Raw genomic sequence first — 22,830 nt, 5'->3', positions numbered from 1 at the left:
CCCCCCCCCTTTTTTTTTTTTTTTTTGGGGGGGGGGGGGGGGGGGAAGGGGAGGAAAAAAAGGGGACAGCCTCACTGATCTTTTTTTCTTTTTTTTTCTTCAGCAAAACAACCGGCTAAACATCGATGCTGGTTGAGAGATCATACGCAATAGTTGGCACGACGGACGAAATAAACTTCAGAAACAAAAACAAAGCCATATGCGTGGGGAAGATGAATTGCTCCTTTTCAACGCCGTCAGCCTGGTCACTTTCAAACCGGCCCTTCATGTGGTGTACTAATCGCTTCATGGTTTCTGCATGGCGACACGGGTGAATACTGATGCATGCCATGTTGAGAAACGGGTGCGGATCGATAGAGACTGTCTTTTCTCGATTTGAAGCGTACACATCCTGCATCATTTCCTCTTTTGTGAGAAGCGTCACGTGGTCTTCGGCGTAACCAATAAGAAAGATGCGCGGTGTTTGGTAGTATTGGTCATAAACCATGTACACATCGTACAATCGACATCTTCGCTCTTCCGTGTCCTCTGCCTGGTCTTCATCCTCATCATCTTCATCGCCATCATCATCGTCCCAATTAATAACCTTTTCCGGTGCCGATGTGACGGTCTTGCTGGGCTTATGGTCAGCATGCGTCGTCACCCACCCGCCCTCACCGTCAACATCGTTGTCTTCCGTGTGCTCAATATCTGGCGCGCGTTCGTAGCATGGCGCCCCGCGGTACACCAGGTATTTTTTATTGGGCGGTAAAAAGGGCTGGATCTTCTCTGGGCCTTCTGCCCATGCCCATACCGGCATTTTTTGGACCAGCTCGTCTCCTGCCTCAACAAACTCCAACGGTGTCAGCGTACCAGTGGCTTGAAAGTTTGTCACCGTCTTCACTCCTTGCACATGGTTATATAACTTTTTGAAGTTTTCGTAAAAACTCCGCTTGATCATCCCGATACGAAACAACAACGACAATAAAGAAGAGTCTTACGCTCCTATTTATTATCGTGTTGGTAATGATAATAATAATAATAATAATAAATAGAAATCACAAAGAAACGAAAGAAAAACGGGAGAAATCCAAGATGGCCCAAAATCAAAGACAAAAAAACACAGGGCACAAAGGAAAAGGGATATATATATATATATATGTATAGAACATGGCGCGCTTATGCACACATGCATTTCTGTATGCGCGTATATGTGTGTGAGAATGCCTCTGAATGTGAAAAAAAAAGAGACTTCATGCCACTATCATCGCCTCCCCATCCAGCCATAAAGAGAATGGAACGTAACACGAGTTTGCATCTCTTCAGGTTAACTGCAGAGGCTTCGGCGCGTCTTGACTTCCTCCTATCAACACAGCCGTTGAGGTTTGCACGAGCTCACGTGGCAGAGACGACCTCCGCAGTGACACCGCAATCCGTTGACGAAGATGAGGTGAAGTGGTTTTACTGGCAGCCTGTTCCAACAGCGGAGTTGCCACCTCCCCATTTCGAAGTAGACGGTGAATGCTAGTTGAACCGAATAGTAGCGTGAGCGATACTTCATCCCAGCGACGCGCGCTAGACGCCGCGTGGCGCATTAACATCATCATGACCTCATCATTCCCATATCCAAGTGATTGAAGCCCATTAATAAGTACAGCTGTATCCAATGGGGTGAGAAACATATGAACCTGCACGAGTCGATCACCTACATGCGCCAACACTTGAGGAATTCGCAGTGATAACTTTGCCTTGGCCGACACTATTTGCACCAAAGGAGAAGCGTCCATCTCATTCCACTGTTCGCTGCTGATTGCCAGAACGAAACGCTTGACACTACGGTGGTATGTAAAACGTATGGCGGCAAGGCTGTTTAGCATCGCCCCAATACTCGTCGCCGACAACTTCACCACCATGTTGCTATCCACTAGGTAGTCCAAACATTCCTTTAATAGTTTGTCCTGCTTCAATACCTTCTCTTCAAAGACACCAAAAAAGTATTTGAGATCATCAACTCGAGTTGCCTTTAAGATGGCTACGTAATCCTTAGCTGCCTTTATTAACGCCTCTGTGTCCGCTGCTCGTGTTTCCACCATGCGATTAATGATATTCCATCCCTCCTGCTGCATCTCCGTCAATGGTGCGATAAAATTAGAAGGGTCGTTCTTGTTCATCCACTCCGTTGGCGGCAGCGTGGCCTCACCCTTAAGACCGATTTTTCCTACCTCCAACAGAAACATGTGCACCGCAGGGTACTTATCCAGTATGTCCTCGCCGAGCGCCAGACATACCGTATCGGCGGTTTCACTACTATTCACCGAGGGTGACGCTGACGCACACTTGGAGTCAAGGTAACGCGCCACCTTTTCAAAAAACACAGAATCATTGTAGCCGAGCAGGTATAAACTCTCGGTCGCCGCCAAGACGCACTTCACCTCCATACCATCTGCGAATCCCCTCTGCATGCTCTCAACGCAAAACTTAAGAAAATTATCCATATCTTCCTTCTCCAGCTCCTGTTCCACCTGTTCCTCCAAAGAATTAGCCTCAGGGTTCTGCACGAGGCCTCTCACAAAGCACTTTAATGCAGCACATAACTGAATCATGGGAATTCCAGAGGCTGTTTTGGCAAATTCGTTGCGAAGATGTTGATACACACGTTTATCCTTCATGTTATAATCACCCAAAATCAACAGAAAACGAAACGCCTGCAAGGTCGGAAAGTGAATGCCTTGCTCTGCGGCCTCTCGTATTATAGACAGACCACATTGCCGAGTTTCTTCCATATCAACATGGAGGAGATTCGGAATAATTGAAAAGGGTGGATTTTCATCGGCTACAATGTCTTCTAACCTCTCTGTGATGTATTTCACGCACAACTTGACTGTGATTATATAATCAGTCGGCTTTTCATGATCCGATGGGAGCAGACCATCCAAGGCAAGAAATCGTGAAATGAAGGTCTGAATGTTGTCCACAGACAACTCATCCTTGAGGCCCCCTTCCACCACAGGTAACCCCAACAGCTCCTTCATTTCTACACTTAGAAACGCCACCATTTCAGTTATTTCTCGAAGGAGTTCAGGGCGCAACTGACGTGGGATTGCCTTTAGGGATCTACACAACGCTGTTACGGTTTCCTGGTCCAGTTCCCTCCCTTCTACCACTCGCTCTGCCAGACACTTTACAGCATCTGGGCTAATTGCATCCGTCTCCTGCTGACAAATAAAGCTGAAAAGCTGCACAGCACTGAACAAATCGCCTTCCTCAGCAAAACGAATAGCCTCTTCTTGCAACGCGATTGCCAGGACCCTGTGTCTGAACTGAACCTTGTTGAAACAGGCACACACCTGGCCAATGGCTGCTGGTGTCAAAACATCAGCGAGCGTGGCAACCCGCTCCGCTGCTGCCTGGAGGCAGGGTGAGCGACCCAGCTCCGGCAGCGAAGTGAGTATAACAAGTAGCACAGGAAGCTCCACCTGGGACGCGGTGCGTATCGTGGCGTTCACAAGCTCCTCTGTTGCCACTGCAAGTGACGTCGGATGGCGGCCCCATCGACTTGCATGGGCGAGGGCGACACGATAGTCATGCAGATCCCATTTTTTACCCTGGAGACCTGCCAAGCACAACTGGACCGCCTGCTCCCAAATAACGTCATCGCATCCCTTTTTTGGGATGGACTGCAGCAACATGGCTGCCCGTCTGCCGTGCGTGGGCACAGCAGGGTCGATGGGAACTGACTCCATCACACTGGCGATGATGTCGGGATCTTTGCGGCAGAAGCGCTTGAACGGTGTGGCGATGACTTTGGCCCCTTTGCGGTCAACGTAGGCCGACATGTCGAGGAGGGCGGCCATTGTGCGCCGCACATCATCGTTGTTGCTAAATATCGGCTTTCCGCACCGTTCGATCAACCAGCTGAGTTTGGCTGGGAGCATATGACCTACACACCAGCGAATCATTGCATCAATCAAAACACGAAAAAAAGAATGAGAGAAAAAGAGGAGGATAAAAAGCAAACAAGAGTGACTTCTCCTCCTCCACCTCCTCCGACAAGGAAGCGCAAGGAGAGACATGCATACACACACAGGCGTACTCGTTGCGCCAGGTGAAGGGTATGACTTTTTCCCCCTCCTTTTGGTTGTGTGTCGTTCTCCCATTTTGCATTCAACTTGTACATGGAGCGGTGCTTGCTTCAACACTACGGAAGAAGTAGCTCCAAAACATCCTTGAGGGCAACGTTCTGCCCCATACGCTTCGCTTGCTGGAGGACGGCGTCCCTCAGCGCGGCGTTGCCACGGGCAATTCCGATGTTAACCCGTGCCACATCCACTACATCCGAGCACTTCGCCTCACCACCCACGCGGTAGGCGTGCTCGTAATAAAACAACGCGTGTTGGTGGTCGTGGATGAGGGAATACAGCTCGCCGAGTAGAAGCAGACAGATGGAGGCCCCGCTTTTGTCACCACCAAGACTACATTTTTCTAAGCACTGTTCCAAGCTTGTCTGTGCGGCGCGCATGTTGCCCAGGCGTAGATACACGAGCCCCTGGTTACCCAATGCAATCGTCTCCAGCAACGTGTTCTCACACGCACGCGCATTCACCAAGGCATCCTCAAGCGCCGGCTCAGCAAAGTTGAGTTCTCCGAGTGCGGCGTAGCTGACACCCATGTTAATCTCCGCCACTGCGCGTGAGTAGCATCCGCCAAGGGCTTCCTGTCGCTTGTGGTGAAGCAGCGACATCTTAAACTCCCGCAGCCGATAGTAACAGACGCCCAGAATGTTGTGACAGAACGCCAGGCCTCGCACATCACCGATAGACTCAAATGCTGCAAGCGCCTTAGCGTAGAATGACCGCGCGAGCTCGACATTGCCACTATTGTAGTGAAGCGCGGCGACGGTACAGAGCAGATGCGCCGCTTCCACTGTGTTGCCAGCGCGCATCGCCGACTTCGCCCGCGACATGGCATCCCGCATGACTTTCAGCTGCGCCACTCCTTCGTCGCTGCTGCTGCTGCTGCTGCTGCCCCCTGGGCGCGGCTCTACCCAATGCATCGGCACCGACTCGGCACCCTTTAGCAGCGTCGCCACCCGCCGCGCGAGGGGGAGGTGCGCGGGCGGGTCCTCGAGCGGCGGCGTGTGGAACTCCTCCGGCGTGACGAAGCGCAGCGGGACATCGAGGGCGCTCTCGCGGGCGTGGATAATTTTTACCGTCATCTGCAGCACCTCATCGCCGGTGTGCTGCCGCACGAACGGCAACTCTGGTATCAATTCCGAGAGCGGCCCGTCGCGGTCGGTGAAGCGATGTCCCCGGTTCAGTGCGATGTAGCGCTCCACCGCGCGCAGATCGGTTGTGCTCAGGAGGCTATGCGACGCCGATGGGAGGATGGCATACTTCTTCCGCGTGCTCGACAGAATCGTCTTCTCCCCCTCTTCCTGCTGCTGCTGCTGCTGTTGACGCTCCTGCCCCCCGTCCATGGTGTGCATCTCTGCTCTCGTGAGGGAACGTGTACAGATATATGTGGGACGCCTCTACACCTCTATCCTGTCTCTGGTGTTGTTTTTCACTCTTTCGGTTTGTTACTGTTGTTCTTCTTGTCCTCTTTCTGTTTCGTCTTGTGCACTTTAATGAAGCATGAAAGCGAGCAGAAAAAGAGCGAACGAACGAAAGAAGAATACCACAAACAGAAGCTGGATCATCACGGGAAATAAATACACCCACAGTCTCACTCGTTCTCCTCATACACACGATCACAAACACACACGCAGAGAGAGATGCGCAGACGCACGCAGCCTCCGATGTGTGCCCACCGCCGCGCCCAGCAGTATAGCCGCTTCAGCGGGGTGTCTGCTTGGCTTTTTTCCCTTTCGTTTGCACTTTTCTGTTTTGTTTTCTTTACCCTCTGTCTTTTTTTCTCTTATCCGCTTTTTCCTCTCCCCTCCCTCTTGCGAGTGTGGAATATGCTTCGTGCCATATCTCGCCGCCGCAAGAAACAGGGGGCATGGGGCAGATGTGGATACCGCTGTCTGTGCTGGCACAGACACGCACAGAGTAGCAGTAGAGGTGCAAAAAAGGCGGCCATACCATCCTTTTCAAAATGGCAGATACACAAACACACACGCACACACACATATATATATATATATATATGCACGGATGCAAGTGCACACGGAGAGACGCATATGAAGAAACATACAACACGCCCATCCTTTTTCGTTTCTTCTCCCGCCCTCCGTGTTTCCTTCTTGTTTCTTCAGGCGCCTTAAAAGAGCTCCGGGGAGCCTCTCACTACGGTGTCCTCCTCGCAGCGCAAGATCTCCGCCCGAAGTGCCTTGCGCAGCTCCAAGAACCAGTGGTGGAACTCCTTCGTCTTTCCGGCAATGCGGTACGGCACTATTTTGGTGTAACCTACGACGGTGGGGAGCAGGTGAATACCCACCTCGAGGACCTTCTTGTCGTCCTGCGTATACGTGCCGTAAAGAAGCCCACCCCCACCGCCCTCGAAGCGCGTTGACAGCGTTTTCTCCTGTGAGCGGATGCGCAGGACGATATTCTCGCGCGACCCTGCGACAGTGAAGCCGGTGCTTAGGTAGGCCTTCAGCGAGTTGATCTCGGTTACATCGAAGAACTGATCCAGGCGGCGGAGCCGTTGCGTGAGGGGGTGATTCTTGAACGCGTCGTACTGAGAACACATATTGACGAACTGCTCGAATGTCAGCGTATATTTACCGGTGTTCTGCGGATCAATGGCTTGGAAAAAGGCATGTATTTCCGACTTGGTGCAGTTGAGTTTCAGTTTCTCTAAACTCTCTGGCGTAATGAGCCCAGTGTGTTTGACGTCGATGGAGTCAAAGGCGCGACGCACCTCCTCCAGGTACTCTTTTTCTAGATCATAATGGAACAGATTTGCCATGCGGCTGATGTTGTATTTTTTACTCACGTCCTGGTTTTTGGTGCAGCCAATGACAAACTCTTCTTCTGAGATGCGGCCACTTTTGTCCAGCGCGAAGTTGGACATAAACTGCTGCACCTCCTTCTCCGACACTGCCTCGTTGTTTTTCAGCTTGATCAACGCATCGCGCACTTCTTCAAAGTTGAGGAATCCGCTACCATCTACATTGCACGATACAAAGGCGCGGTGTATCTCGTCTAGCCCCTCCCTCGACGGCGCTGTTGTGTCCTCAAACCCACCACTGGGTGTTAAGACGCGTTGGATGAAGACACCAGACTTGGGACTCTGTGGTGTGGACTCGACACACAGCTGCACTTCAGGGAAAAGCGCCGGATCAAGGTCCAGCTGAAACCATGGGTGCACAATGACATCGTCTGTGGTGTAGCGCAACCCCGGATCTACCTCCAGGAGGTGCGCGATAAGGTCACTGGCGCCGTCAGAGAGGTAGCGGTTGTGCTTGTTGTACTGGCAGGTGAGGATGCGCCGCCGCGTCTGTACGTCGGAGCGGTCCGTGAAGGGGAGGTAGCCACAGAGCATGAAGAAGAGAATGGCCCCGCAGCTCCACATGTCGCACGCGCTACCTTCGTATCCCTGCCCGCGCAGCACCTCCGGTGCCTGGTAGTCAATGCTCCCTGCCAGCGAGTGGAAGAGGACGCGGTTTTCGTCCTTGACGCGCCCCTCCCTCGTGTAACGCGAGAGTCCCCAGTCGCACACCTTCAACTCATTGCCCTTGCCTAAGAGAAGGTTCTCCGCCTTTAGGTCGCGGTGAACAATATTGAGTCCATGACAGTAGTGCACGGCACATATAAGTTGCTGAAAATACATGCGTGCAGTTCGTTCGTCGAAGCGTTCCGAATTCACAATTTTGTCAAAGAGCTCGCCGTTGGGGGCCAACTCCATAACAAGGTTATACGCGCTAGACGACTCGAAGGCATCGAGCAATTTCACCACGTGTGGGTGCTTGATCTTCCGCATCACCTCGATCTCCCGCTCCACATAGGAGAGTATATTCTGCAGCTCCACCATTCTCTTCCCAATGCTTTTCACAGCGACGTTGATCTTGCGTTTCCTATCGTATCCCATATACACCTTGCCAAAGCCCCCGGACCCTAGGACCTGCTTGAGCTCTACGGTGTCGCCAATGAGTGTCGGGGCGGACTCAAACACCATTTATGTTTAGTATTATTCAGCTATGATAAATAAGAATAGACGCTAAAAAAACAACAACTAGACTACAAAACACTGCACAGCGCACAGATAAAAAAAAAATACGTAGATGAATAGAAGGAACGAGAAAATAGGAAAAAAAACTAATATATCTATATATATATATATATCTGGGTGTGTGTGTGCGTAGTGACGAAGTGCGGCCAAAACAACAACAATTAATCACAATCAGCAGCACATGCCCCGTGCAGCAGCGTGTGCATGTCGCTCTCGTGACGAAAGCGTCTGTTCGGCAGAGGCCATACGGCGTCTCTCGCCCAGCCCCCCCTTTTTTTTCTTCTTCTTCTCGTCCTTCTATGCAATACCATTTCCCTGCGATTTACTCATACGCAGAGAACTCTGAAGGCAAAAAACAATAACAACAACAATTCTGTCCCATTCACACGTGTTTTAATCGCTTGGGGGCGCCTCCAGCTTCCGACGCCGGGACGCCGGCTCCGCCACCTCGCTGCTCGGCTTCTCCCACTCCCTCTTTACCGACTGCAGAAGGTTCCGCAGCCGCCGCTCAAAGTAGGCGTCGTTCCTCGACTGGCACCACACGTCGAAGCGGTTCTCCGGCATCCCCTTGATGACTTCACCGGTGTTCTGCATGCCGAAACCGGCGTCGTATGCCATGAGGAAGAGCTGGCGGTCAAATTCAGGAGTGCCACGCACCTTGAACGTGAGCTCCGACTCCGGGTGGTCGCAGCTCTCAACCTTCCACTTGGCGGCACGCAGTTCGGCCTCCCTCTCCCTTCGCTTGTCCTGCGACTTTTTGATACGCTGCTCAATGCGAACAAAACCCTTGATACACTGCGCTCCACGCTCAAGGAGGGTCGTCACGTAATCTCGCACTTCCCCTACTGTCTTCCCAGTGCCGACGGCTGCTGCAAGTGCGGGGTAATCGGTGACGTCGTGTGCGCCGCTGGTGAGGGCGGCGATGAGGCGACGATACTCCTGAAAGCTCCAATTGGCAAACCCTTCGTTAAGGAGCCGCTCACGTTCTTCCTGCTCCACCGCTGTCAGCGTCTCATCCTCTTCCTCATTTGGATCCTTCTTCTGCTCCTCTTTATCTTTATCCTGCTGCGGCTGCTCATTGTCGGCATTTCCCGAGGACTCGTACTTACGCTTCCAGTTCTGCACCATCAACGCGACCTCCGTTGTGTGGAGTTCCTGCAGCCGCTTGGCATTGTACAGCTGATACGGCGGGAAATTTGGGCGTTTGGGGAGCCGCAGCGGAGGTGCCTTGACGGCGCGACTCTGCATGCGCTCGACTTCTTCCTCTGTATATTTCTGTATTGCCTCCCGCACGCGGTGCCCGCGACCGAGTTTCTCACCAACGGTAAGGTACTCCGTGATCATCTCCGTCGGCACCACTGTCTGTGCATCCCGGGCGGCGAACTGGCACTTATACGGCAAGTTGTCTTTTGCCTCAATGGCGCCGCTGGTGGAGCGGAAGAAAACGAGCGCCTCGGTGAGGTTGGGGTGCAGCACAACTTTTGTCACCTCGCCGTGCTGCGAGCACTGCCGGTGCAGCTCATCCTGCGCGACCGGAGTGGCGAGTGTGATGTGCACAATACGCGACTCTACGCCGGCCTTGAAGCTAACGCCCTCGAAGTCGTACACATTCGCCTCCTCCGCGCCGAGCTGGAAACTCGCAAGGGACATTTGTACCTGCTCCTTCACGGCGTTTGTGAGCTGCCGCGACTTCTCCTCTCCTTCGAAGAGCCGATCAATGTCGGCCTCCGTGACATCCTCGTCCTTCGCCTTGAAGATCTCCTCTGCGCCGAACTTGATCATGGAGAGCAGCTCCTCCTTCGACACATTCTTCCCGCCGCGCCCCTGCATGCGTCCGTGCTGCACCACCATCGCGTCGAGGTAGAGCTTTTTGAGCGCGCGGCGGTAAATCTTCTCCTCCACTGTACCATCTGTCACGAAGCGATACACACGCACCTCTCGCTTCTGACCAATGCGGTGGGCGCGGTCCTGTGCCTGCAGGTCCATCTGTGGGTTCCAGTCGGAGTCGTAAATGACAACGTGGTTTGCAGCCTGCAGGTTGATGCCAAGACCGCCCGCCCTGGTGGAGAGGAGGAACAGGAAATAGTCGCTGTTGGGAGAGTTAAATGCCGCCATTTGGGCGTCACGGTCGTATCCGCTTGTGTTTCCATCGATGCGGCACACCTTAAATCCACGCATCCCGCAATAATCTTCCAATATATCCAGCATTGACGTGAACTGCGAGAAGATGAGGACCTTGTGCTTTTCTGCCTTATCGTGGAGAAGTCGGTGAAGTAACTTATCGAGGATGATCATCTTCCCACTATGCTTCACGATACGTTCATCTGTAATAAATGGTGGCCCTTCTTCTCCGCCATCCATCATGTATGGGTGATTAATTACCTTGCGTAAGTTCATCATAATGTTCGTCAGCGAGGACACACTTCCACCAGAAGCCTTATTAAGCACCTCGGCATCCTTGGCTAGCACGTGCATGTACCACTTTCGCTGCGTCTTGGTCAGCTTGCATGCGACGTAGATCTCCTTCTTGGGAGGGATGCCGGTGCTCACCTCTGACTTGAGGCGACGAATCATGAGAGGGGCGAGAATCTTGTGCATGTTAGACATGGCGTTGCTGTCCTGATGCCCGCTTGCTGTGTCAAACCATGCGTCAAAGGATTCTGAGTCGTCGAAGAGACGTGGAACGAGGAAGTGCAGCAACGCCCACAGCTCCTTGAGGTTGTTCTGCAGTGGTGTACCGGTGATGATGAGACGGTGGTTCGTGACGAGGGAGTCAAGTGCGGTATGGGCGCGGCTCTCCTCGTTCTTGAGCTTGTGCGCTTCATCCACAATAAGATACTGCCAGTGGATGCGCTTGAACGTTGGTAGCTCCTCTAGCACCATCTCAAACGTGGTCACAATGACGTCATACTTAATTTTCTCGTATGGCTGCAAGTGGGACTTAATGAGCTGGGGCCGAATTTCGCTGGGGCCATGGAACTTGAAGGCGCTGAGTGCCGGACACCACTGCTTGAGCTCGCGGTACCAGTTGCCCATCACAGACTTGGGGCACACAACGAGATGTGGCCCTGGGAGACCGTGTGTGAACTTGAGGTACGCCAGAGTTGCGATGGTCTGTAGCGTCTTGCCAAGGCCCATCTCGTCGGCGAGGATGCCGTTGATGCAGCAAGAGAAGAGGCCGAGCAGCCAGTTGACGCCCTCGATTTGGTACGGCCGCAGCTTGCCGCGAATGTACGACGGCGTCTCTGTGAGGTGAAGCATGTCAAACCCCACAGAATCCCCGCCGTTTTCCCCTGCTTCCTTGTGGCGGCGGCGCAGTCGACTTGTTTTGCCACCGCCACCGCCACCGCCGCTGCTGCCGGTCCACTCGCGCACGCCCGTCCAGTACTCCGTCTCTGTAAGCAGCCGATCGAAGGCAGACAGCTGCCGGTGCTGCGGTGACGCGTGGAGTGCCTGAATGATAGACTCCCGCTCACGGTAAATCTCTGCGTGGCGCGTGCGCTGCTCTGCCGCCACGCGGGCGCCCTGTACGGGATCGAATGACGGTGGGACATACCCGTCGTACTCTTCGACTTCACTCTTGGCATTGGGGTCAAGCCCGGCCCGCACGCAGCCGAGCAGAATCTGCTCGTACAGCTCCGCCGCGGCAAGGTCGCACATGCGTCGGTCCAGCTCGCTCGCGGTGTGCAGGTCCTGTCGCTGCCGCACGCCGGGACTCACACACATCGCCGACATTAGGTAGACCTGCACACACACACACACGGCCATGACAGAGAGTGAAAGAAGATAATGTAGAAGAGGATACAAAGAGGCACAGGCACAGACACACACACACACCAGTATACAATGATGTAGATATGCACGATCATTGCAATTCCCCGTCCATCTTCCTGCCGTTTTTTTTTTAGACCTAAATGGTTAGCGGGAGGGGGAGGGTGAATGTTGAGTGTAATACATACACTCTCCCCCACTCTATGTGCCTCAGCAAGAAAAGGAAGCAACACAACAACACTTTTTCATAGCCTTTCCCCCTTGCCATGCTCGTGTATATATGTATTTATGGCTCACCAGTCATCCACAACACCAAAGCGATCCAGCAGCAGCTGCTGCTCCCTCACATCTTTCTGCACCTTCTTGCGCATGTAAAAGACAGGACAATCCCTGCTTGTGCATATGACCTCCTGGTTGAGTGATCCTTGGCATTGTTGGCACTGTGTCCACACTTGTGAATAGATGGCCTCATAGTGGTTCCGCTTCGCCACAATCCTACCGTATACCTCGGGTTCCTTGGGACGACATACGTCGCAGAGGGCACCTTCCTTTATTATTGTCCGACACGATATGCACTGAAGTTGAAACTTGACAAACTTCATCAGACCCCCTGCGTTTTTGCTGGGCGCCGTCACTGCAATGTGGCGCGTGTGCTCACCCTTGATAAGGACACTGGGGTCATCTAGGACACCTTCGAATACGCGGAGGAGTGGCGGCGCGAGTTGATGCTCGAGGTAGTACTGCGTGTCTATGGGGATGTTGTTATCTAGCACGTAGATGGGGTCTTCGCTGCGCTCGTACGCCTTGGCGCCTTTCGCGGCGCGAATGATGACGTATGCTACGCGATCGCCGACGTTCGGCGCGGAGGCGGGGTCGCGTTTGCGCATGCGCTCGACGAGCGCGACGTGCGCCTGCGCCCCCACGTACTCATCTTCCGCTTTGGAGAACGCCTTCGTGATGACGAGGTGTGAGATGTCGAGGCGATTCAGCAGGAGGTCGCGTATTGTACCCTTGACAAACTCCACCGCGCTCTCAACGGAGCGCTGGATGATGATGCGGTTCAGCACGCCAGATATGATGCTGGCGACGAGGGGACAGTTGTCGCGCCGCACGGTTTCGATGCCCTTCGCATCCAACTTATCGTACCGCTCCGTGTTGGTCCAAAGCAGCCCGGCATAACGTTTCTTGTTCATGAGAAGGTAGGGGAAGTATACCTTCTCAAACTCCAGCTTGATGGGCTTCAGAAAATGCTGCGACACCTGCTCGGCTGCCTCCTTGCCGAAATCCATTGCACACCGCAGCCGCTCTGTGTCGCTTTGTGTCTCATCCGTCACACACTTAATCATCACTGAGTCCGTGTCGCCGTACACCACCTTCACGCCCTTGTAGATGGACTCCACGATGGATTTGGTTTGGTCAATCATTTGACGCCCATACGCCGTGACAGAGGAGCTTACCTCGAGGCACGGCAGCTTCCCAACCTGCGCTCCAGTGAAGCCATAGACGGAGTTCGCACTCAACTTGAGTGCCAACTGACGCCCGTTCAGCACTTTATACTCGAGGGAACCCATTGGAACGTCTTTCATCAAAGACTTGGCGTGTTTTCGTGCAGCAAGGAGGCCCTGCAACACCTCTGGGAGAATGCCTGGGAAGAGTTCCTTCCTTACAAAGGTGTCGCCAGTTGGGGAGCGGGTCAACATCTCTGGCGGGTACTTCACCACCTCGGCCGGCCGCACCAGCGTCGAGTAGCACAGGTTATGGGCGATGATAATGGATGGGTACAGTGACGCGAAATCGAGTGTGGCGATGGGGCAGTTGTAGAAGCCCTTCACTGGTTCAATGACGGTGGCACCCTCGTAGCCCCGTTGGTCTCCTCCGTTTCCGGAGTATTCCACTACCGGCACGACGAGGTTGTGCGACTTAGCCTTGCGCAGCATCATGGAGAAGACTTTGATCTGCTGCCCACGCTCCAGAAGCCATCCAATAGGCACACCCGTCACACGTGCCATTTCCACATTGTTCACCATAACCATGAGACGTTCCAGCAGCTTAACAGGTAGGAGGGCGTCTTTCAGACAGTACACGGCCAGTCGGCGCCGCGTCTCCTCGCTGCCGTTCTGCAGATCTGCAATGATGGAGTGGTGGACGTCCTCCTTCTGCTCGCCAAGGAAGTTCTGGGAGACGGCATTGAGGGAGTATGAACGCAGCTTGAAATCCCGCTGGATAACGACCATCGCGTCCATAATAACGCGGCCCTCCAGCGTCAACTCCGTGTACTCGCGGTTCCCCATCTGCTTAGACTGAAACTTCTTCTCGCGTGGTACTGTACGCTCGTTAATCTGCCGTCCCCAGTAGTGAAACGCGTCGTTTATCTTCAGCGCCACCCCGCGGTTGAGGAGGTACGGGAAGTCGAAATTGCAAATGTTATATCCGGTAAGAATATCCGGGTCGATGGCCTTGACGAAGCGTACCCACGCCAGAAGCATCTCTGTCTCTGTCTCATACGAGCACACCTGCGCTCCGGCGATGGCACCGCAGCTCTTTAGCGTGAACACTGTCCGTGTGAGCGGCTCCGTCTCGTTTCCGTAGTTAATACAGTGGTTAGCAATTTGAATGACGGGGTCCTTCTCGGGCTCTGGGAAGAGGCCCTTTCTTCCCTGGCACTCAATATCTACGGAAAGAATGCGGAACGGGGCGATAGAGAGGTACTGCCCGACAGCTTCGTGGTTATGCACAGCCTCATGTGAACAGCACACCTCAATCTGGCAGGTCGAGGTGCGCACGGTGGCGGGGCAGAGCTCCTCCGCGGGCACAGTGATCCAGTTGCAGCCACCCAGGCCATGGTCGACGAGAAAGCGAAGCGGGAAAATGACGTTGCTCTCAAATGTAGAAAAGACTCGCACACCCTCCCATGCCCCTGCGCACGCCACACCGCGATCAGAGAGGAGACTGCGCAGCTTTGGGATATGCTGTGGAAGCTGTACGACGATCTTGAGGTGGTCACTGAGGCCGCCGCTCTGGTAGTGCATGATGCTCTGCCGCTTGTGCACCTCGATGCGCACCACCGTGCTCGTCGCGTGCGTCTGCGTGTCAAGCTGAGTGTTGAGCTCATTCATGAGAGTCTGCGTGTACACCGGCAGCCATCCCTGCGGCGCCTTGATCCAAAGGTACGGCTCGTAGTTGTAGCAGTGCACGAGCACGCTGTGCCCCTCCGCCGTGACGCCATAGAGCCGCACGATGGGGTTTTCGGCGTGCCGCACGCTGGAGACAGTGTTGTGCGCGCTGCCTTTCGTCTGGCAGCAGTCGAGCAGCTGAAAGAGCAGGTCGCGGCGCAGGTAGTCTGCCGGCGGCGGCGGCCGCGAGAGACTCGCCCACTGGCTCATCGCAGCGCAAGCGTGAATGAGGGGGCGTGAAAAGAAGCAGCAGCGACGCGCGTATGAAACAAATGCCCCGTGTGCGCAGCTTTGCTCTCTCGCTCTGTGGCTGCAGACGAGAAAGAGAACCAGAACAACAACAAAAAAAAGAAAAACGTGTAGCTTCCAAAGCATTCAGAAGGCGAAAAAAACCAGAAAACAACAACAACAACACGAAACATATCAAGGAAACGAACGGAGACACGGACAACAATGCCAGCTCCTCTTTGCCTCCATGACGTGGGTACACGTGGCACGGCCTCACCGACGGCGCGGCCCACACGTGCGGGCGTACAGAAGCCGCAGTGCCTCCTCCACCGCGCGTCTACTTTCGTCACACGGCGCAGCGCGCTGCAGTAGCGGCCACACGTTGTGGTCGCGCGCGACACGGTGCCTGTCAAGCAGCTTACTCTGCAACACACGCAACGCCAGTTGCCAGTTGCCAGCATGTGCGAGCCGCTGCACGAGGAGCTGCAGCGTGTTGCTGTCGAGCACACGTGTGCGGATGGCCTCCGCGACGGCGTGCTGCACCTTTGCGTCGCTGCCTTGACTCGCCTGCAGGCGTGCGCACAGCTGGGCTACCTCGCGCGCCGGTAGCCGCGTCATCCCTTCAGCACTCGGTCGCGGGGGTGGGAAGAAGAAGAAAGCAACAACAGTAAGCCACGACTCACACTCAGCCATGTGACGGATAACGACACATTTGCTTCCATCAACGAAGTGCTGGGCGCAATAGGGGGAGGCACTCAGTGATGGGAAAAAAGGCAGTCAGGCTGCTTGTATGTAAACAGCTAGGCGTGCACCCCACTGCCTGCTCTCTGCTGGCCCCCTCTGAACGTATGCAGAGAGGCCTGCGACGTCCCCCAGCAGCGCAACTCCACCTCTCCACCCTTCCGCGTGCCGCTAAGAGACTTTTTTATTTGGCACCATTCCACTCTCTCATCGCTTTGGGGGAACAGCGTCTGCAGCAACGGTTAAGGCGTTCTTCCAACACCACACAGGAAAGACAAGTGCATCAGAAGCAATTGGTGCGCATCCATCACACAAGAGTGAAGGCACCCGACCGGCCTTTATCAGAATAAATGCGGATACGCCGCTTTTTTTCATTCCAGGGGCCTTTTTAAAAGAAATTTCTTCCCTCAGCCACCCTTTTCAAGAGCACTAAGTTTCTCTCTATTACGGGTGTACAGCTCGAGGGGGAAATCAGGGGCTATATCGATCAGGTCTTCCGGGAACCAGTAGTCGAGGAACGTAAGAAAAAGCCAATCGGTAACGCAAAGCAGCCAACATATAACCCCGTACAGCAATCCCACTGACGCGTAGTTCATCAAACGCTCATAAAGTGATGGTGTTGCTGTGACAAGAATCCTGTCGTACACCCGCTCTGTGCGCTCCGCCACCCAGTCCCAGCTGTAGAACCGTCTCACGTTCTCGTGAAGTTCCCATGGAGAGAGGTACGGCACCCGCAAAATGGCTTCCTCCAGCGCCGCCGTGATGGACGCGGGGTCGGGGTCCGCCAGCAGCAGCATATTGGGCGGCAGCACCTCCGGCACACCGCCCACCCGTGTAGACACGCCCAGCATGCCACACGCCGCCGCCTCAATTAACGCAATGCAGAACGCCTCGGTCAGACTACAGTTTAAGAATATCTGTCCCTGCGTCAGCACACTCCGCACCTCAGAGTGCTTGAGAGATCCCAACAACTTAACGCGATCCATTAAGTTGTGGCGTTCGATCATTTGCTCAATCTGCGACTTGCGAGGGCCATCACCGCCAATAATCCACTTGATGTCTGGATGTCTCTTACATATTTCGGGTATCACGTCAACGAAAAGATCGGAACCCTTTCTGTAAACCAGACGAGCAATCACAACGATGGTCAAGCCATCTTTATCGACTTTCGACGCCCACGACTTGTACTTCATGTCCGCTGGCGGAGTGAAAGCCACAGTATCCGTCGCGTTTGGAATGACACTAACACGCTCTGGCTCTATCTTAGCTCGCAGCACGGTGTTCTCCCTCGATGTATTGCTGACACAGATCACCTGATCTACGTTCCGCAGGCTCCACTCCAGCACCTTATTGATATGAATCGATGCGGCATCCGCAAATCCAAACAAGGAGTGATCGGTAAAGCAGGTCCTTATGCCCAACGTACCGGCATGAAACAGCGCCTCGTGGCACAAGTTCGAAGTCGTTTGATGTCCGTGAACGACTGTTATGCGCTCGCGAATAAACACCGATCTTAACAACGGGAAACTCAGAAACCACGTTGCAAGCGTCACTGAACCAGGGGGAAGCTTTGCAGCCAAAATAGGCAAGTAATAGACCTTCATGCCATTGGTGAAAAAACGCACCCCACACTTGTCACCGTACGCCCTTGTAATCACAACAACCTTGTGGCCACGGCGCATCAGGCACTGTGCCACACTACAGATGTGAACCTCCACTCCCCCAAACCCAGGAAAGAAGAAGTCAGACACCAGCGCAACACGGTGCTTACCCATCGCGCCCCGCGCTCTCGCTACCCTCTACACACGAACAGAAACAAGGGGAGAAGGGCATGCTGCTGCCACAATCAGGCAGGCACCACACGACGCACAGCCTCCTCGCGAGCCCGAGCACCGGCGACAGCGAGAGCAACGAGAAGCCCCTGCGTGGCAGAAGGCCAGCGGAGTGCGGCGCACGGAGTGCCGCTTTCTCACGCAGTAACAACTCCCCACGCACACCCCACACCTCCTGCACCGACATGAGGCGCCACCAAGCTGTACAGCCAGAGAGACAAATATAATTCTGTACATGGATGAGGGGAGTTACACGCTTCCCCTTTGTAAAGAGAATCCCTCAAACAGAAAACATGCAAACGAACAAACACGCCTCTGTGGCATGCAGAGGCAAGGGGGGTGGTGGCGGGTGGCACAGGGCCCATTTTGTACATTTGGAAGACGTGCCGTGGGCAATGCGATGCGGCGCAAGCCGTATTGCCGTCCCACCGGAAAGGAACACAAATCATATTAACAAACAAGCGCACGTAGCGAAAGAACAGTGTATAGTTTGTGTGTATGCACACTCCTGATGTGGCAACCGCTGGAGCGTTCACTCGACACACACAGAGACACATAGGCACGCCCACTATAATAGGCATTTATAACACAACACAGACAGTGGCGACGCGGAGGGCGCCGCAAGCATACAGAAGAGGCAACAGCAGTCGCTGCGCCTCACTGGAAGGCCATCGGCCACACGCACACGCACACGCGCAGGGAAGGCCAAAGAGAGGAAGTCACAAGAGGACATTATGGAAGTTGGTATCCAACAGTGTATATCACAAGTCAGTCGCCGTCCACCCGCCTCCCCCCTCAGGTGCGGAGCAGAGGTGTGTGCGTGCGGGGGTGAGGCCCAGGCGCAGGAATACAGTGGCGCGGCAAAGACACGACAGGGGCACACGGCGGCTGGAGGGCATAGCATACATTTCGCACCTTGTTAACATGGAAATCTGTTTTGTGCGCAGCCACATCGAAAATCACACTGACGGCAGCCACCGCCGCAAGAAACACCATTCATCCTACATAAGTGGGAACAGCGCGCCACTCCTCACGAGCTGGCAAATGGCAGCGGTACTTGAACCTCAAGCGCCTCAGAGGGTCTGCCGGAGGATGTGTATGACCCAAGACGGATCCACGACTGCCTGTTCAAAGCATTATCGGCTGCCATCTGGAAGCTGACCGACCCCCCACCGGCGCGATTGGCCCCGTTCCCACCGATACTTCCGAGAAACGTGCCCACACCGACGTCCTGCTCGCCCCTCAGCAGCTCGGCTCTGCGCTCCGTCACACGAGTCAGTTTCACAGCAAGACGGCCAACCATCTCAAGGCAGGCGTCCTTCACGGAGCCCGACTTCTTCGAAGGCACCGCAACATTCCACCGCTCGCACATCGTTTGCAGGACCTTCCACCGTTGTGACTCCGGTAGAGGCATAAAGAAGTCTGTCAGCAACGCAGCAATGGGGCTCTGGTGGGCGCTCATGGCCCCACCTTTCGCGGAGGACTCCACCTCACTCTCTGCGCCATCTTCATCCATATCCAGGAACTCCTCTCGGTCAAGGCGCAGCGCGGCGAAGGTGCGGCCGGGCACAGCATTCAGCTGGAACATCTCCACTGGCTTCGGCACACCGCGCAGTGGCACGATACCAAACGCAGTCACGTTCAGCTGCTCACGCTCCGCCGTGCTCAGTGCCTTGTACGCTGCCCGCGTCAGCAGCACCTGCCCGCCGTTCGCAACACTCTCCGTGCGTGCGGCCATGTTCGACGTGCCGCCGTAGTAGTCGTAGCCCTTCGTCACCTCATCGTGACGGATGTCGGACAGCCCGGTGTGCACGCCGACACGCACACGCAGGCCGTTCCAGTACCCCCGGTACACAGCAGCGTCGAGGCGCGCAGTCGGCGGCACGTACTCCTCATCCTCCGCCGCACGGCCCTCCTCGAACTCGTGGTACGCGTCGTCGATCGCGCTCGTCCCCCAGTCGTGATGCAAAAACGTCTGCTGCATGTCCTGCACAAGCTGCACGGCGGCCCACGCACTCTTGCTCGCGATCATGAACGAGTCACCGACCGTCTTCACCTCGTAGCAGTGGTACTTCGTGATCAGAGAGCGGATCAGCCGGTGGTGCGTCGCCACAGCGTCAGGCATGATCTCGGGGCACGCAGCCCACAGAGCCGTGCTGCTCTCGATGTCAGTGAACACAAGCGTCACGGGGTCCTCGACGTTCTTCGGCGCATTGTTGTTGTCGCGGCTGTCTCTACAGCAGCACATCAGCACCACAGGCAGAGCGATGAGCAGCAGGCCTCCGACAACCGACCCAATGATAACACCGATGAGCTGCTGCCTCGTCAGTCCCCCCTCCTCCTGCCGGTACACCATGGAGGGCGTAATGCCCTCGGAGAGCGGTGGCACGGAGAAATCGAACGCACGGCTCAGCGTCCAAACAGCGATCGACGTGGCGCCGTAGTTCTTCGCGCACGACGAAGCGCTTGCGCCCCCGCCACTGCACGTGACGCTATTGGCGTCCGCGAAGGGGCCGTACACAATGTCACCCACTGTCACCATCACCCTCGAGTAAAAGTAATCTGAGATGGCAGACGAGTTGACATATTCCAACTGCCTTACCGCAGCCTGGATCACCTTTGAAGCGGCGAAATTTCTCAGGGAAAGAGGTGACCAGTCCGTGCTGTTGGGTAACGCCTCGTGGTACTGCGACACAAGAGTCGACGTCGCCTGCGGGTTGTCCCAGTGCGGCAAACTCGTCATGATCAGCAGCCGATCCGCAATCTCCCTCCCGGCGAAGAGCTGCTTAAAGTTAGGGTAGAAGAATGAAAATGGTGTCGACAGTACAACCAAGCGAACACCTTTGTTCTTTTCAAGGTGCGCTGCCATAACCCCCACTTCCCTTGACGCAAGGTTGATGACGAGCGTGAGGCCGCTTGCTGGCAGACGACCGTCGAGAGGGTCGGTCGCTCTGAGCGCCGTGGCGGAGCGCAGAGTGACGCCGAATGTTAGGAAGGAGCGCCTCACCACATCCAAGGTAGCTTCAGGCGCATTGCTGCGGACGATAACGTGGGCAGCGGGGTCACTTGTGTTCGCGAGGTACTGCGCAAGCACGAATATCTGCTGCTCCGTCGTCGGCGAGAGCAGAATGACATTCCGTCTGAATGAATTTAGTTGCGGCGTCAGAAAAACCGGGTCCAAGAAGAAAAGACCCGGCGCGTTCAACATTGCGTCAAGAACAATACCCACAGAAACATCTGTGGCAAACACCTCCATTCCGCCTATCAGCGAATCTGCCGCTTGAGCAGTCGTCGCCGCTACAACCTTCAGCGTGTAGGAGTGTTGTATGGCGCTAAGTCCGGGATTAACCGCAGCTATCTGCCCCCGCACGATCTCCCGGACCGCGTACGACGCCACGTCGCCAAGGTCCGTCAGGTTGTACGTGATGGCAAGGACAGGGTCGTACAATGTATAGTTTTCGTAGCACGTCGTGAGCGCTGTTGTGTACTGGCCTCCAGGCACAATAACGCCCCTATACCCCTCAACAAAGGTTTTGAGAAAAACAAGGTTCCCACCCTGATTGCACTCCGACATGGCTCCCTGCGCGGCAGCCTTTGCGTCAATGGTGCCACCAAAGTCGCCAAATACGAAGTCATCGATGACGTAGCGACGCTGGGCGAACAGTGACGCAATGAACCCGTCGCGGCCCTGGGAAGGCTCATAAAAGGCAAGCGCCTGCAGTAGCACCTCACCAGCCATCCATCCAGCAACCATAAACTCGCCATCGGTGTCGTCGTGGAGGTACTGCTGAGTGTCGTTGTAATCCTTCTGCCCGCTTTTCTCCAAGTAGTTAGACATCTCAGCCTGAAATCGCTCGATGCATTTGTAGTTGACATCGTTCGCCATCGGGTTCGTTCCCGTCGTGAACATCTGCCCGGCTCTAAAAGAAGCGCCACCTTCTTTCACGACATCTTGCCACACCTCCAGTAGGAGTTCCTGCAGCCGTGGTGGGCCCATCAGGTACGCACCGCTTGTGCGACTGTCCGTGAGCATCTTTCTGACAAACGCTTCGGTGGTCACCGTCAACACCCCAAAGATTATGACCGCCTGTGGCCGGGTCTCCGCAAACCGTTCCCATTCCGCCTGGAACTCGGCATCGCTCGCAGTCAAGGGCTTGCTGCTGTCCAGTTGAAACAGTGCACTGATGTTGCGGTGCGTGCCAGCCATCAATTGCTGTGCAAGAATGTACTCATTATCTCCGTAAAGCACACCCGTCAAGTACATAAAGCCCAAGCGCAACACGCGCAGGTGCGTCATTGCGTAACGGAGAAGGGTGTACACCGAGGACATAGTTTCCCCCGAAAAAAAGTAGAAGTGTCTCTCCCAGAAGCGCGTGGACAATCCATCGGTGAGTGGGGCAAAGGCCACTACGCTTCTTTGCTGAAGAGCCGGAAGGGCAGCCAACAACTGCGGCGACGACGTTGGTCCTAAGGCCGCGATAAGGTCACGGAAATCTGTGGAGGCTTGATTAACCGTTGCAGCGATGTTATTCACAGTGACGTCTCTGTGCACCACATTGATTCTGACTGCACCACTAGTGTAGTTGCGGGACCTTAGGGCGGCAAGAAAGCCGTGCCTGTACGCCATCACAGCACCATTGAACCGCGGACTCGTTGTAGACAGCACATCAAGGACTGTGACATTCGTCCCTTGTGCCACGGCAACGCTGACCTGCGTCAACAACACGAGCAGCAGGGCGACGCACAAAAGGGAGCTGCGATCCCCCCACGCTGTCTGCCGCGCACTGCGGTGCATGTAAGTGTACATGTATGTGTGTGTGTGTGTGTGTGTGTGTGTCTGTATGGCAAATCCTTGCGTCACCGCGGTCAACTAAAGGGTGGAAAGGAAAGAGACAAGATAGCATCTCCGCACCACGCACGGAGCACTGAAG

General features: G+C 54.8%; 9 protein-coding genes across 9 annotated transcripts; all 9 read right to left on the bottom strand.

The window, feature by feature from the left end:
• Positions 1–115: 115 nt before the first annotated feature.
• On the bottom strand, positions 116–940 carry DQ04_02121080 (putative autophagocytosis associated protein; the record flags this gene model as incomplete). The annotated part of the gene is made up of 1 exon (XM_009311545.1): positions 116–940. One exon carries the CDS (start codon positions 938–940, stop codon positions 116–118), a length of 825 nt encoding a protein of 274 aa, XP_009309820.1.
• A 361-nt stretch (positions 941–1,301) lies between these two features.
• On the bottom strand, positions 1,302–3,914 carry DQ04_02121070 (hypothetical protein; the record flags this gene model as incomplete). The annotated part of the gene is made up of 1 exon (XM_009311544.1): positions 1,302–3,914. The coding sequence occupies one exon, from the start codon at positions 3,912–3,914 to the stop codon at positions 1,302–1,304; it is 2,613 nt and encodes an 870-aa protein (XP_009309819.1).
• Positions 3,915–4,177: 263 nt separating this feature from the next.
• On the bottom strand, positions 4,178–5,464 carry DQ04_02121060 (TPR Domain containing protein; the record flags this gene model as incomplete). Its single annotated transcript, XM_009311543.1, has 1 exon — positions 4,178–5,464. One exon carries the CDS (start codon positions 5,462–5,464, stop codon positions 4,178–4,180), a length of 1,287 nt encoding a protein of 428 aa, XP_009309818.1.
• A 776-nt stretch (positions 5,465–6,240) lies between these two features.
• Positions 6,241–8,100, bottom strand: DQ04_02121050 (protein kinase; the record flags this gene model as incomplete). Its single annotated transcript, XM_009311542.1, has 1 exon — positions 6,241–8,100. The coding sequence occupies one exon, from the start codon at positions 8,098–8,100 to the stop codon at positions 6,241–6,243; it is 1,860 nt and encodes a 619-aa protein (XP_009309817.1).
• Positions 8,101–8,547: 447 nt separating this feature from the next.
• Positions 8,548–11,889, bottom strand: DQ04_02121040 (putative transcription activator; the record flags this gene model as incomplete). The annotated part of the gene is made up of 1 exon (XM_009311541.1): positions 8,548–11,889. One exon carries the CDS (start codon positions 11,887–11,889, stop codon positions 8,548–8,550), a length of 3,342 nt encoding a protein of 1,113 aa, XP_009309816.1.
• A 329-nt stretch (positions 11,890–12,218) lies between these two features.
• DQ04_02121030 (DNA polymerase delta catalytic subunit) lies at positions 12,219–15,308 on the bottom strand (the record flags this gene model as incomplete). Its single annotated transcript, XM_009311540.1, has 1 exon — positions 12,219–15,308. One exon carries the CDS (start codon positions 15,306–15,308, stop codon positions 12,219–12,221), a length of 3,090 nt encoding a protein of 1,029 aa, XP_009309815.1.
• Positions 15,309–15,599: 291 nt separating this feature from the next.
• Positions 15,600–15,944, bottom strand: DQ04_02121020 (hypothetical protein; the record flags this gene model as incomplete). Its single annotated transcript, XM_009311539.1, has 1 exon — positions 15,600–15,944. One exon carries the CDS (start codon positions 15,942–15,944, stop codon positions 15,600–15,602), a length of 345 nt encoding a protein of 114 aa, XP_009309814.1.
• A 530-nt stretch (positions 15,945–16,474) lies between these two features.
• On the bottom strand, positions 16,475–17,842 carry DQ04_02121010 (UDP-GlcNAc:PI a1-6 GlcNAc-transferase; the record flags this gene model as incomplete). The annotated part of the gene is made up of 1 exon (XM_009311538.1): positions 16,475–17,842. One exon carries the CDS (start codon positions 17,840–17,842, stop codon positions 16,475–16,477), a length of 1,368 nt encoding a protein of 455 aa, XP_009309813.1.
• Positions 17,843–18,929: 1,087 nt separating this feature from the next.
• DQ04_02121000 (receptor-type adenylate cyclase) lies at positions 18,930–22,694 on the bottom strand (the record flags this gene model as incomplete). The annotated part of the gene is made up of 1 exon (XM_009311537.1): positions 18,930–22,694. The coding sequence occupies one exon, from the start codon at positions 22,692–22,694 to the stop codon at positions 18,930–18,932; it is 3,765 nt and encodes a 1,254-aa protein (XP_009309812.1).
• Positions 22,695–22,830: the final 136 nt, after the last annotated feature.

The sequence above is a fragment of the Trypanosoma grayi genome (assembly GCF_000691245.1).
Source record: "Trypanosoma grayi strain ANR4 Tgr_212_V1, whole genome shotgun sequence".
In the NCBI taxonomy this organism is placed as follows: domain Eukaryota; phylum Euglenozoa; class Kinetoplastea; order Trypanosomatida; family Trypanosomatidae; genus Trypanosoma; species Trypanosoma grayi.
This window is presented reverse-complemented; position numbering and strand designations above follow the sequence as displayed.